The 12501-nt window shown below is 45.9% G+C and overlaps 1 protein-coding gene across 3 annotated transcripts in view; it reads right to left on the minus strand.

Annotated features, from left to right (window-relative positions):
- Positions 1-9257, minus strand: part of SWAP70 (switching B cell complex subunit SWAP70) — a 33113-nt gene extending 23856 nt beyond the window's left edge. Inside the window, exons 1-2 of one of the 3 annotated variants that reach the window (XM_052695968.1) lie at positions 9076-9257; positions 3117-3257 (exon numbers count right to left, since the gene is read on the minus strand). In XM_052695968.1, the coding sequence (XP_052551928.1) occupies positions 3117-3257; positions 9076-9174 (240 nt within the window). In that variant the 5' untranslated portion in view covers positions 9175-9257. The remainder of the gene's footprint in view (positions 1-3116; positions 3258-9075) is intronic. The other 2 variants (XM_052695965.1, XM_052695967.1) reach the window with 2 other exon arrangements.
- Positions 9258-12501: the final 3244 nt, after the last annotated feature.

Raw genomic sequence — 12501 nt, forward strand, 5'->3', positions numbered from 1 at the left:
GGGGTAAGAGCTGGTGGTTCCTGCTTGTGACATCTGAAAGAGGCACCAAACCCAAGGTACACCAAGCACCCACTGCTGCCAGGATTTGGCAGCAGCCAGCATGTCTAAGGACTGTTCTGCCTCAGGACGGGCTGTACTGCACCAGTACTCCCATGTTAGCATCCTTCCTTCAGACCTCAATTCCCTCAGAAGCTCAATTGTGGAAGGGACTTCAAGTGTCTGAGCAGCATCCAGAGCACAGACACTGCATAGAAATTACTCTGGAAACATGATCAGATCAGCATACAGGCTCCAGCTCCCCACAAAATAACTCTAATCTACCTTCACAGGTTGTTTTGTTTTGTTGGTTTTTTTTCTCTAAATCATCACAGGCTGGCTTTTAAAGAAAAGATGTAATCATAAAATCAGTGTTCTGGGGATGCTGGGAGTTGTGGGTAGAACTAAGTAAACTACATACTTTTCTTTAATGAGAGATACTATTTTTCCTGAACAATTTCACGTGGCAACGCTAGCTATTTCTGGTATGTACATTCTTGAAGTACATTTGTGCATGGCTGTGGGGGAAGCAAGGAAAAAAGCCACAACCAAAACCAAATCAGTTCTACAGTCAGGTCCCTACTACAGTACTCTGGACTTTGGTTTCCTCCACTGGCAGTGCTGCTGTCCAGGTTACTACATAACAATACTCCGAAGTAATAATTACTCTAAATGAATGCACCATGGGATGTAAGAGAGATCATTTCTAAGCACTGCTTCAAAAACTGAAAATATTTGAAGTTTCTAAAATTATATTTCAACTTATTCACAGAAGTACCTCTAGCTTAATTAACAGAATGCAAACATAGAAACATTCCAATCAGGAGGAACTGATGGCTAAAAAAAACAAGTCATAAGCACACATGCACATTGCTTTTTAAGCACACAAATAGAACACATGTCTTGAGATCAAGAAGTTTTCTTTCTGATCTCACTCAAAACAATTAATTTGCCAGAAAATACAACCAGAAATTGAGAGGGCATTCTCTGTATCTTGGGGTATAAAGTACTGGTCCCTCTTCAGCAGCTTTACTTAGTATGAATTCATGACATCTGTACTGCGATCACCTCATCAAGAACAGACTATGCCTTAGAAGAATGACAAAAAGGAGTTCCTTGTTTGCTTTGTTGGGTTTATTTTAAACAAAGGAGATGTGCCTGAATCAGTGACTTCATCCCACTGCACGCTGCCTTTTGGCACTGATGTGGTCATCTCTGAAAGATGAGATGTCACAATCAGCGCACAAAGGTGGCCTTCTGTCCAAAGACTTCACTGATTTTCAATACTAGATGTCTAAACTCTGAAGAGACGTTTAGTCAGGATAACTAATGTGAATTTGAGACTATTTAACCCTGTTCCTAAACATTTTCTGTTGGCTGTTAAAAGCAACCAATGATATGGGTACAACCCGCTATTATCAGAAGCCAGAGCAGCATATAAAAGAAAGCAGCACAGGAAACTACACACAGCTGTGCTTTCTTTCCAAGATAGCATATCCCTTCTTTTGCCAGGGGGCAGGAAAGTGCCCCGGGGTAGCTGCATGCTGTAACTTCACACCAACAGGTTTAGGTAGCCAGGTCTTTCTTTCATTTACAAATTGAAGTGTTATTTAATAATTGCAATTGCTGCTCTATTCCATAACTCTTCTCCCTATACACCCTTTAACAATAAAACATGGTTACATTTGAAAAAGCCTTCTGCCTCTCTTTGACTCAATGGCTTGCTACTACAGATGCTACTAACAACAAACCTCTAGTTCAGACTCTACAGCTATAATCCTTCACTCAGAATAAAACAAGGGCTCTTATTTCAATCTGTGTACAAGCTGCTAGGTCTCTGTTGAACCTTACAGGAGCTCAGACAGCCAACACTAAGTGGAAATGAGATTATAACCTTCCTACGGACAAAGGGAGATTCTCCCACAGCAAGCAGCCAAGACAGCAGGTGGGTGGGTATCTGTGGCCAGCAACTCCCCCACATGGAGCAGGGCTCTGCCACTGGGTAGGAGACAAACAGACAAGAGAAGCAGAGGAGCTTAGCCAGATACACAAAGCTTTTCTTGTTTCCAAGCTGACCGACTGCATCTCAGCCATGTATCATATTTTCCACCAGTATTAAGTGTAGATTAAAGCAGCAGCAAAAGTCATCAAAACGCGGTAAAGGAGCTTGCGTAACCTGCAACTGTCACATGGGTGACTTTCCAGCAGGAGGTCACTTTGGGACTTGATGTTTTAAAAGAAAGCAACCATCCGTGTGTCTCTGCAGCCACAAATCAAAGTTTGAAGGTTTCTGGGTCAGCCTCCAAGAGAACTCAGTGGTACTGCAGCAAGTATTGTGCACTGCCTAGACCAGTCTCCCAACCAAAGCTGCTAGAAAAGAAGTATGATAGGTCTTTGCTTTCAGAAATTTCAACCTAAACTTGACACACACACAGCCCCCGGAGACCAGGTCTGGCCCAATGCCTGCCTCTACTTAGAATAAGATGAAGGGCAGCATGGGGGAAACCCTGCTGCCTTCCAGAGCTTCCCCCAAAACAACAAACGTGCAACCACAGAACTTTCAGGAACACTCCAACACCAAGGGAAAGAACTCGCAAGGCAAACCTCAGCAGCACCCCCTGACATTCCTCACCATAAATACTGGATGGGATCTATTTATTACAATTTTTCATGAATAAAGATACTTTTCCTGTCCTGTCTGCAGATGAGTCTATGGCAACGTTCTTTTGTAACCGTAGTATGGAGTGGGACAACCTATAGCTTTAAGACACTTCCAAATAATTTTACACTGCACTGTTTCATTAATATGAACACACTGCTACACAAGCACAGCATACAGAACAACCAGATATAACAGGAAATGGAAACCAAGGAAAGAAAAACGAGCAGAGCATACCCTTCCATTTTAAGGCATTCCAGAGCACTGCCCCAAAACAACCCTGCACAGACACTCACAGCCCAATGCCTTCAGACCAGCAGGTTTCCTGCAAGCAAAGGCCTGCTGTAAGGCTGGCACGCTAAGGAAAGACACTAAAAAAAATGATAAAGGGAAAAACAGAACCCAAGAATCCCAAACTTACCTTTTCCAAGATGAATTTGTTTAAATAAGGCATGTAACCCTGATTGGAAACTGGTCCTTCGTCATCATCCCTAAAGTGTTCTTCCAAGGCCACAGGGTCATGGGGAACATTTAACACTGTGCACAGGTTATGAGAAAGGACCTGGGGACAGAACAAACATCAGTGACACCGCTGTTGGGCTGCATTTCCTCCAGAGCAGAGCTGTGATTCAGGAGCCTGTGAGCAGAAAATGGCACCTTCGTGTCAGTGCCAGTTCTGCCCTGAAGATTTTTCTCAAAAAAATGGAAAACACCAACATTTAACTAAAAGAAATTGACTGCAAGGATTTGACTGCTTCACACAGTTACAGTGGTGATTCAAACAGATCTACTGCTACAGAAGCTGCCTTTTATATGCATACTCTTATGCATTTGAAAGCCAGGAGAGGCATGGAGAAACACCAAAGTAGCATGTACACTGTGAAACTGGGCAGCTAGGGAAAGTGACCACCAACAGCTAGTCTTGGAAATTATAAATTATTATTACCCAGTGAAAACAAGTATCGAGGAAAAGATTCCTATATGCCACCTTTAGCTCACAAAGAAATGACCATTCCGTTCAGAGTGTTAACTATGGATTTCTCTCATCTGCTTGCTTTTGAGTTACTTTTCAACATTCACCCCAAGTTTTAGATGGTAAAAGAAAAGGAAGGGTGTAGAAAAGGGAAGAGTTCAGACATGCCTCTACAATTTTTATTTTAAAAAGGTATTTGCATGTACTATGTCTAAAGCTTAACGCCCACCAGCCCTCACAGCTGAGAAATAGCCTTCAAGAAGAGGAGACACACTCCATTAGTTTTAAGGAAGTACAGAATTGCTGAAAACTGACTGGTAGCCTATGCATCTTCACTGCTCCTACACAGGCTGAGCTTTGCACGCCTGAATGGTGCCAGCAATAGAAAAGCAGGGCCGGAGTACCAGCTGCTCCTGCGCCACCAGCACTTTTCTCACATAGCACTTTTCTCATCCCTTTTGCTTTCACTCCACCTCCTGAGCCAGGTCACCCCCTGCACACTGCTGCCCACAGCCCTCACCCTGGGGACAACGCAGGGTTAAGGTTCTGGGATTGTGCAGCAGCAGCAGGAGCTGGGTTAAGGATACAGCTGCTGTGCCCAAGAATGGCTTGTGCTGAAAAACATACAGGAGAACCAAAGGCAGAAACACAGGTGAAACAAAATTAGGCAGAGGCTGCGAAGTAAGACGTGGGAGCTTGAAGGATCCAAAGTCTAGGAAATCAGACACCTGCCACACACCTGCAATGTCTTTTATTTTGTCCCCGGATAAATTAACATACATATATTTTTCATATATGCACTAAGGAGACACACGGAGCCTAAGCACTAACTGCACAAAGTCCTACAAAGTCAGCTCAAAATAAAAGTTCAGTTCAGCAGAGAATTCCTCTCCGCACGCTCTGAAAGTTTCCACTTCTTCCAGAAAAGCACACATCTCCATAAGAAACACGTTTTCATACTAGCCAAAGCCACTAGCTGTAACAGCTGCAAAGTTACAGAACAGGAAAACAACAGCATCAGCCCTACCACAACAGAAGCTGTATTTCCCAAAGTAGCAAAACAGTATTTACAAGTTACCACATTTCAGGCCACTCTCCATCAGCAGTCTATTCTCTCCAATCTATCCTTATTTTAACAAACTGTACCCAGTGAGCCCTTGTGATTCACATGTGGGGGGAAAAAGCACGCCATCATGCATGTTTCCCCTTCTATTTAAGGCTTCAGAGGGATTCCTGACTTTCTGTGGGGGGAAGCGGATCTCATTTTTGCGCCTAGACTACAGGGGCTGTAAAGGTGGCTAAGAAAAACGTTCTACAAACTAACTGATTTGAGCATGTTACCAACATAACTTAAATGTTCAATAAAACACTTGCTAATCATACCCCCCCCACGTTACTTCTCCCCTTGGCCTTCTTGCTATCCTCGGGCTGTCAGAAAGCTGCTTTCCACATCCAACAACCAATTACCAGGAAAGAATTCCACTTTCAATCATTTCTAAGGGCTGCCTTATCTGCCATCTCCTCTGTGCCCAGTGCTCTTTTCATAGCTCAGGAAATTCCTCCACGCCTGCCAAGGCCTGCCATTCTTCAACATGGCCCAGCACCAGCTGAATTCTTCCCTAACAGGGCAAGCCTGAAAAATTCTGCTCTGAGGTCTCGTTCTGTCTTGTTTCATTCTTTCAGATCGCATTATCTGGACCATCACAGACCCAGCTTTAATGATACACTCTCTTTTGTAGAAGCTAAGAAAAAATCAAATGGAACAAAGCAAACGAAAAAGCTCCAAACAACTAATAGCCAAGAAGTGGATTAATTAGGGTAGGAAAATCACCCTGCCATGCAGAAACTCTACCAACCATGAGGTGGTTTTGCACCAGCGAGGGTTATTCCCCAGTGCCGTGTGGTTGCTGGGCAGCTTTCTCCTTTCCCAGCACGTGTTGTGCTCTGGATGCCCATCTAACAACTTACAGCTGCAGCAGGTGGATCCAGTGGGTGGGGGTCCCCAGGCCACAGCCCACTATGGGTCACAAGTGTTCTGGAAAGGGTCCACAAAGACACCGCTCTCCTTTTTTCTTTTTCGGTCAGGAGTTTTATTAGAGAGGTGCCCAGGGGTACCAAGGAAATACTGAAGGTGTTCTGCTATACAGATAACCCAGCACCAAAGGTCACCGTAGCTACTGCTACAGACTCTGGACATTGCTTTACCTGGAGGGCTAAACCCCAGCCCAGCTCTATTGCACTGCAGTCCTTCCGGAACCTCATACAAGTGGAACTGTCACCACCTGAGTGGCACCATTTCAACCTCGTCCATAGAAGCGACCTGCATTTCTAAGAGGGACGAGAGCTCTGCCACGTCTTGCCCAGTAACACAAATTTGGCCCAGATGACAGTAGGACCATTAAGAGGACAGATTATTTCTACAGTGGCTATTACCGGGTTCCTCTGTATTTTTCCTTTCTTTTCCACCTTTTGGGGGGTCTCCTCCCTCCCCCATCTCTCTTTAATGCCTGAAAACGCTGGCAGCACAGACCCCGACAGCTCCATTCACTGGCCTCGTGTGAATTCCTTCCAGGACATTCTTGGCTCATCTCTCCCCGACATCCATGTCAGCAGCCACCCCGCCAAAGCAGGCCCACACAGCGCTTTCCCTTTTCTCTCCTAATCAGCATGAAACCAGCACTGAGCAGGCCCTTAGCACAGCCATGAGGTGTTTTTGGGCCAGGCCACGTCACAGCACCTCAGCAGCGCAGCCTCCTCGCCCACCAGACGTGGGCTCACCGATGGCAGCTTGGCCATTACACCAAGCCCAGTTCCCAGCACTGCACAGTCCACCTGCACGCTCCTGGGGCTGGGCTGCCATGAGCGCTGAGCCCCGTGTGCAGCCCTGCAGCACAACTGCGGCCCTGAGTCACCGTGACTAATTTCCTACTGCCCCTCAGAGCTGGACAAAGCCAATTGTCCCACGGGGTCCGGCCCGCTCCTCGCAGACTCTCAGCCTTTCCAGCGCCTCGCTGCATTGTTTGAAGCCTTCCTCTCTGTCTGACCGGCCCTCTCACCCCGATTACACCATCCTTCCTCTTCCACCGGCCTCTGACTTCCCATTTAGCAGGAGGGCAAAGTGAAGGTAAGAGGTACAGTAACCCCATAACAGCCCAGGTATGACTAAAGGCCAGTTTAAGTTTTCTAAGCTTCACTGGCAACTTTGGTTGCCCGCACCTTGCCGGTGTGCCTGAGGCCACATCCTGCACCAGCAATGCAGGACAAAGTCTGTCCCAGTGGCAGCACGTGGAGCAAAACAGCCAAATAACCCCACTGCCAACACAGAAAGTCTTACAGCAACATAAGGAAGAGCTTCCAAAGACAGAGTAAAAACAAACCAGTACAAAATATTAGATCCAATATTACACATGTACCACAAGGAGCATTGCTGGCTGCTAAGTGTAACTCCATTTCAAGCCACACACAAGTTCCAGGTGAAAAGCAGACTGAACGTTGACACATTTGAGAAACTTTTAAAATAAGTCAATTTTAAAATGGTAGAATGAAAGAAAGGAGAGACTGGATTTAAATGTAGGAAAGCAAGTACTTGCACGCAGCTCATACTCGAACCTCAACAGCAGCTATTTTATCCACCACAATGATACTTCAGCCTTGCTACAGCAGTGTTTGAAAGCTCTGTAACAAAATGATGATTGTGTCCATATTTAAACATGTAATTTAAGAAAAAAGAAATAAAAACATCTCTATGGTGTACAAAGATGGTAACATCTGTCATTATAACAGTAGAGCTTTTGGAGGTTACTTGGGACCTTCTGTACATCCATGCCAGCACCTTACACTGGATCACACAACTTGCAGATCCATGGTTGACAAGCTTTCCTACTGTGAAGGGAAGCTCTGTGTGTTGCAATACAGTATGCTGCTCTCTGAAAACAAATGGATTTTTACCAAATTTTTTCATGATGAAAGATTTGTTAAGTTATTAAATACTATTCATATTGCTGCTGATCTCTGTTAACCTGCTTACTCCAAGTCTCCTCTCTGTTTTATAGGGGTGGTACTCCTTATTTATTGTAAACATGGACAAGAAACACATAACCACAAAATAATTCACTGGTACAACACAGCCCCAAGTCAATGAGGCAGAGCCCCTGCCCTACCACCCCAGTAGATACAGCCATGCAAACACATTTTCTCCATAGTAGGACCATTGGTTCAGCACTCACACTCATCCTCTGCCACAAAAAGGTTGCAGAAAAACACTCTGCCTCTTGTCAGGTTTCCTGAAAACAAATTCCTGCTGGCCACAGAGAAGCAGCAGCCCCATTTTAGCTCCCCCAGTGCTACTTCCCCAAAAGCCTGTGCACCAGAGGAAACTACAGAACCACCAAGGCTCATTGCTTTTCCATGCCTTTTCACTAGCATGAAACAACCAAATGGCCTAGGAAGATGTTTGACAAGTAATGAGGAGGCAAGGTTAGTTTCCTCTCTTGTTTACCTTTTTTTATACACGAGCATTTGCAGGCATGGGATGCTAACAAGACCAATAACTGTGCTTTGGTTTGGAAGCACAACTGTTCTTCTAGCACTCAGCGTATCAGCCAGAGATCCTAGCACAGAAACACCCAACTCAGGTGGAACGTGCCGGGTGAGCCCACCTGGTGACGCCTCATGGGGAGTGCAGCACAGCAATCACAGCCCTGCACACGAGGCAGCACGGGGAGAGCAATGCCGCCGTAGAACGCAAGAAGGAAAAGCCCTTCACACGAGCCAAGCCAGCCTCGCAGCCCTGCCGGCCCTACAAAGAACGGAGAAGAGCAAGGGGCTGCCCACAGCCAGCCATGTGCTGCAGGTGCTGCATCACACTGCCCACGGCAGGGCCGATCTCCCCAACATCCAAACACAGCGGGCAATGCAAGGCCAGAGCCACAACCAGGAGCCACAGTTCCAGATGTCAACAGGTGTGCTCTTATTCAAAATACTTGTTTATCCAATCGCTGCTATTATCGCCAGCCCCACAAAACGGGGCCAAGATGGGACCGGGCTCGGCAAGCTTCCCGGGAGCTCTCTTTAGAGCACAGACATTACTTCAGAGCTTGGGAGGCGAAGAAAGGCACGGTTGGAGCCTCTCGATTAATTCTCCTGTGCGTGCCCAAATAAGAGAGCGCTGCGGAGCCCCGCTTTCCCGTCGGCAGGCCGCACCCCGCAGCCCAGACGTAGGGCCGGGCGGCGGGGCAGCCCCACAGCGGGCCGGGCGCCGCGGAGGCTCCACGCGGACAGCAGCGCCGCAGAGCCACGGGCCCGGAGGCCTCGACGGAGGAAAAGCAGTTAACGGCCCCCGGCCGGCTTCGGAACGGGCGGCCGCGTGCCCCCGGCCGCCCCGCCCCAGCCCCGCGCCCCGCCTTGCCTTGAGCTGCGACTTGGAGACCTTTCCGCTACGGTCGAGGTCGAGCGCGGTGAAGGCGTGCCAGATGGCCTTCAGCAGCTCGTCCTTGAGGCCCACCATGGCCGGCCGGGCTGCCGACACCCCGCTCCTACAGTCCCTCACACTCGGGTTCTCTCTTCCTGTAGCCCGCCGCCGCCAGGCCCGCCCCACACCGCCCTGGGGGCGGGAGCCCGGCCCGGCCGCCACAGACGCCTCCCCGCGCAGGGGTGCCGCCCGCCTCCCGCCGCCTCCGCTGAGGGGAGAGGGAAGGTTGGCGCCCACCTGCCCGCTTTACCCACTAGCTGGGCAGCCAAACACAAAGCAGCGTGTCTGAAGGCGGCCGCAGTCACGAACCCTCAGAGGGAAAACAACTTAGACAGCTGGAAGTTGATGATTATTAGCTTTAAGCGTCTACCTCATGCTTTATACGCAGACTTTTCAGAGCAGGGTCCTAGCTTTTTTTTCCCCTCCCCGCAGAGTTGAGAGGTGGGCAGCAGCTCGTTGCCTTAAGTACAACAAAACAGAAGACAAAGCGCCCCACAGAAAGTAATTGTGAAGGAGGAAAAGCACAAGCTTCTCTGCAGTTACTCTGGATTTACATGAGGTTGATTCCTTTGCCAGCACTTGCTTCCCACTAAGAACGTGAGAAGCCAGCTGAACTCATTAGGGCAGCAGCCCATGCTCCATACTGGTTCCCATAAGCCTCACCTGATCCATCTTCTGGTGAGCTGATCAAGAAGTTTTATACCTATCTTGTAAGCTTCTAATGCATTGTTTTGTGTACATATACACACACACAAAATACACATGGTTCAACCACATGTAAGTAAAACAAACTGAGCTAAACCGTTTAAGCCAAAGTTCACACACAGACAAGCTTGCATCTGCTCAACAAGACCTTTTATACAGAAACACAGAGTACGGGCTAACTGCATCCACATCTCAAGTGTGACTGAGGGTTACTTTAAGCAACAATCCCATAAAATGGACTAGTCTGGGTCTCCCTCCAATCTACATTTAAAGCCTTTGAAGATAACGTTGGCACAATGGAACGCCAATTACCAGCGATCACACTTAACCACAAAGCCCTTGATAGCTCTTCACAAACTAATTTGCTTGCATTATTCATGTGACAAAGTTGTGATGCAACGACATATTTCTGCTTTTCTTGGAGGTTGAGAGCTCAGCAGTTCTATTTTACAAGCTGTGCTTATTCTAATCTTATTTGCTAACCCTGGTTAAAGCATGACTGAAGTGTGTCGGGGAGGTGAGGGAGCAAAAACTGGCTCAGTCTCAGAGTGACTCACTTTCAGGAAAAAGCTTTAGACCTTGTTGAGGCCCAGCCCTAAGAGGTCAATCTCTTCTCTCTTCCTCCTCCCTCCAGAAGCTTAATTACTTGTTACCTAAACACTTAAGTATTTATCTGGGCAGTTCTAACTAGAACAAACATTACACATTTAAACCGTCACTAATTTTGTCTTCTGCCACTGAGTCACTTAACTCATCAAGGAAAGAATTCAGACACATCAGTAACTCTCAGATTTTGCTCATTGTTAACTCAGAGAAAGTCATACTCAACAGTGACTGGAAGAGTGGTTTTCATTCTCAGCAGCGCCGCACTGAAGCAAACAGAAACCAGACATTCAAGTATTAACTTTTTAACCTTCTTTGAAGAAAATTATTTCTAGCACTCATTTCACAGCAAGACTTCAATAGAAAATAAATATAAAGCACACACCAGTGTTAAATGATCAATCTGTTGCAGTTTCTGAATGGAACAGCCCAACCCTAAAAGGTCTCAAACACTGAAGGCAAGGTGAAAGAAGCAGTAAGCATATTTGGCATGACAATGTAATTGGTCCGCAACTCTTGATGAATTTATTTCTTCAATTATTTTAAAATCCATTTCATCTCTGGCCTTACAACACATGCCCCAAACATTCTCACTGAAACTATGTAGAAACTCAGTATGAAAATTATTTCAGGTGAAATAGGCAGCAGCATTGGATACCAAGTGAAATGTTAGCTCAGTCTCACCTACAAAGAAAAGCTGATGTTTGTTTCTAAGATTCCTAAAACAGTCTTTAAAGATATTCCAGCAAAATACACTGCCTTTGATAGTTTTCAGCTATTTATAGACATGCTTTTCCAGTCACACTTAATAATGAGGTAAAATATGGAGCACTAAGTTATCTTTTTGGTTTGTTCCTGATAACAAGCACCTTAGTCTACATTCAGAGTTGGTAAGAGAAGATAACAGAAAACTCAGAATCTCAAGTAATTAGGTCTTCGAACATGCTGAATAGTAATAAACTGCTTCCTGTTTAATTAGGCCCAGTAACATTCTCTCCTCGAGGCACCTCCCTTTCCCTTACCCCCACCCGTGTGTAGGTGATAGCATCTTCACCCAATTCCAGTTGTTTAAACACAAGCGGAACTTTAATTTCCTATGTGCTGCCCTGCCCACTCACTGCTTCTTCCTGCTGTCTCCCTGCAGTTTCTTCAGACAATAACCTGTGCCAGCTCAGCAGCCTCCAAGTGGGGGAGCTAGAAGCTCTCAGATGGTTTCTGCAGTTACTGGGAAAAGGAAAGGTTCGTGCAGAGAAGAGCTACACATCTGACTGCTTCTGGTCATTGCTTTAGAACAAGCCCTTGAAAACAGCAAGGCTATTGGTAAGCAGCACAAGTGCTGAGGATTATTAAACCTGTGCATTTGCTACGTATCAAAATTACACGTACAGTGAAATCACAGTGCTATCTTTTCCAAGCCTACAGAAATGCAGAGGATGAAGATGAAAAAGTTACCATTTCTCAAAATTACTGTTGATAAGAATGCTTAATCACTGCTGAACAAAATATGATTTCTAATAGTGAGGGAAATCCTAGCACACAAACACCTGCTAGACAAAACTTTCATTGACTATTTTGACTAGCAGGTGTTGCTAAAGACTACTAAACACATTAAAGACAAGGTCACCAAATCAGCTTTTGGTAGGGTCCATACAGCTTTATTTTGTTCTGCTTTAAATTCAGTTCAACCACACTATCACTCCGATGGACTGCAGACACTGGATTCAGATTCAGGCAGAAGACAAGCACACATCTAGAGGAGGCAAGGATGCAAAATACCAGTTACTTTACAGTTACTTTAACATTCTCTTTATATGTAGCTCTTCCAAAAGTCAGGTACTCAGTGATCTAAGTAGTCAAAGTACTACAATGTACTGCTTTGCAAAAGGAATCTCTTAAAAAAAGACCACAAGAAAAATAGTGGAATTTAAAACATAGGTATTTGGAATAACGTTTGCCTCCTAGTTCTGATACTTGCTGCTTTAACTGAGATAAAACTTTAAGAGGAAAGTGCTGAAGTTCACCTTGTTACGCCACACTTGGCAGAATTTTTCCAGG

The sequence above is a fragment of the Tympanuchus pallidicinctus genome, unplaced genomic scaffold (assembly GCF_026119805.1).
Source record: "Tympanuchus pallidicinctus isolate F22 unplaced genomic scaffold, pur_lepc_1.0 scaffold3, whole genome shotgun sequence".
Lineage (NCBI taxonomy): Eukaryota > Metazoa > Chordata > Aves > Galliformes > Phasianidae > Tympanuchus > Tympanuchus pallidicinctus.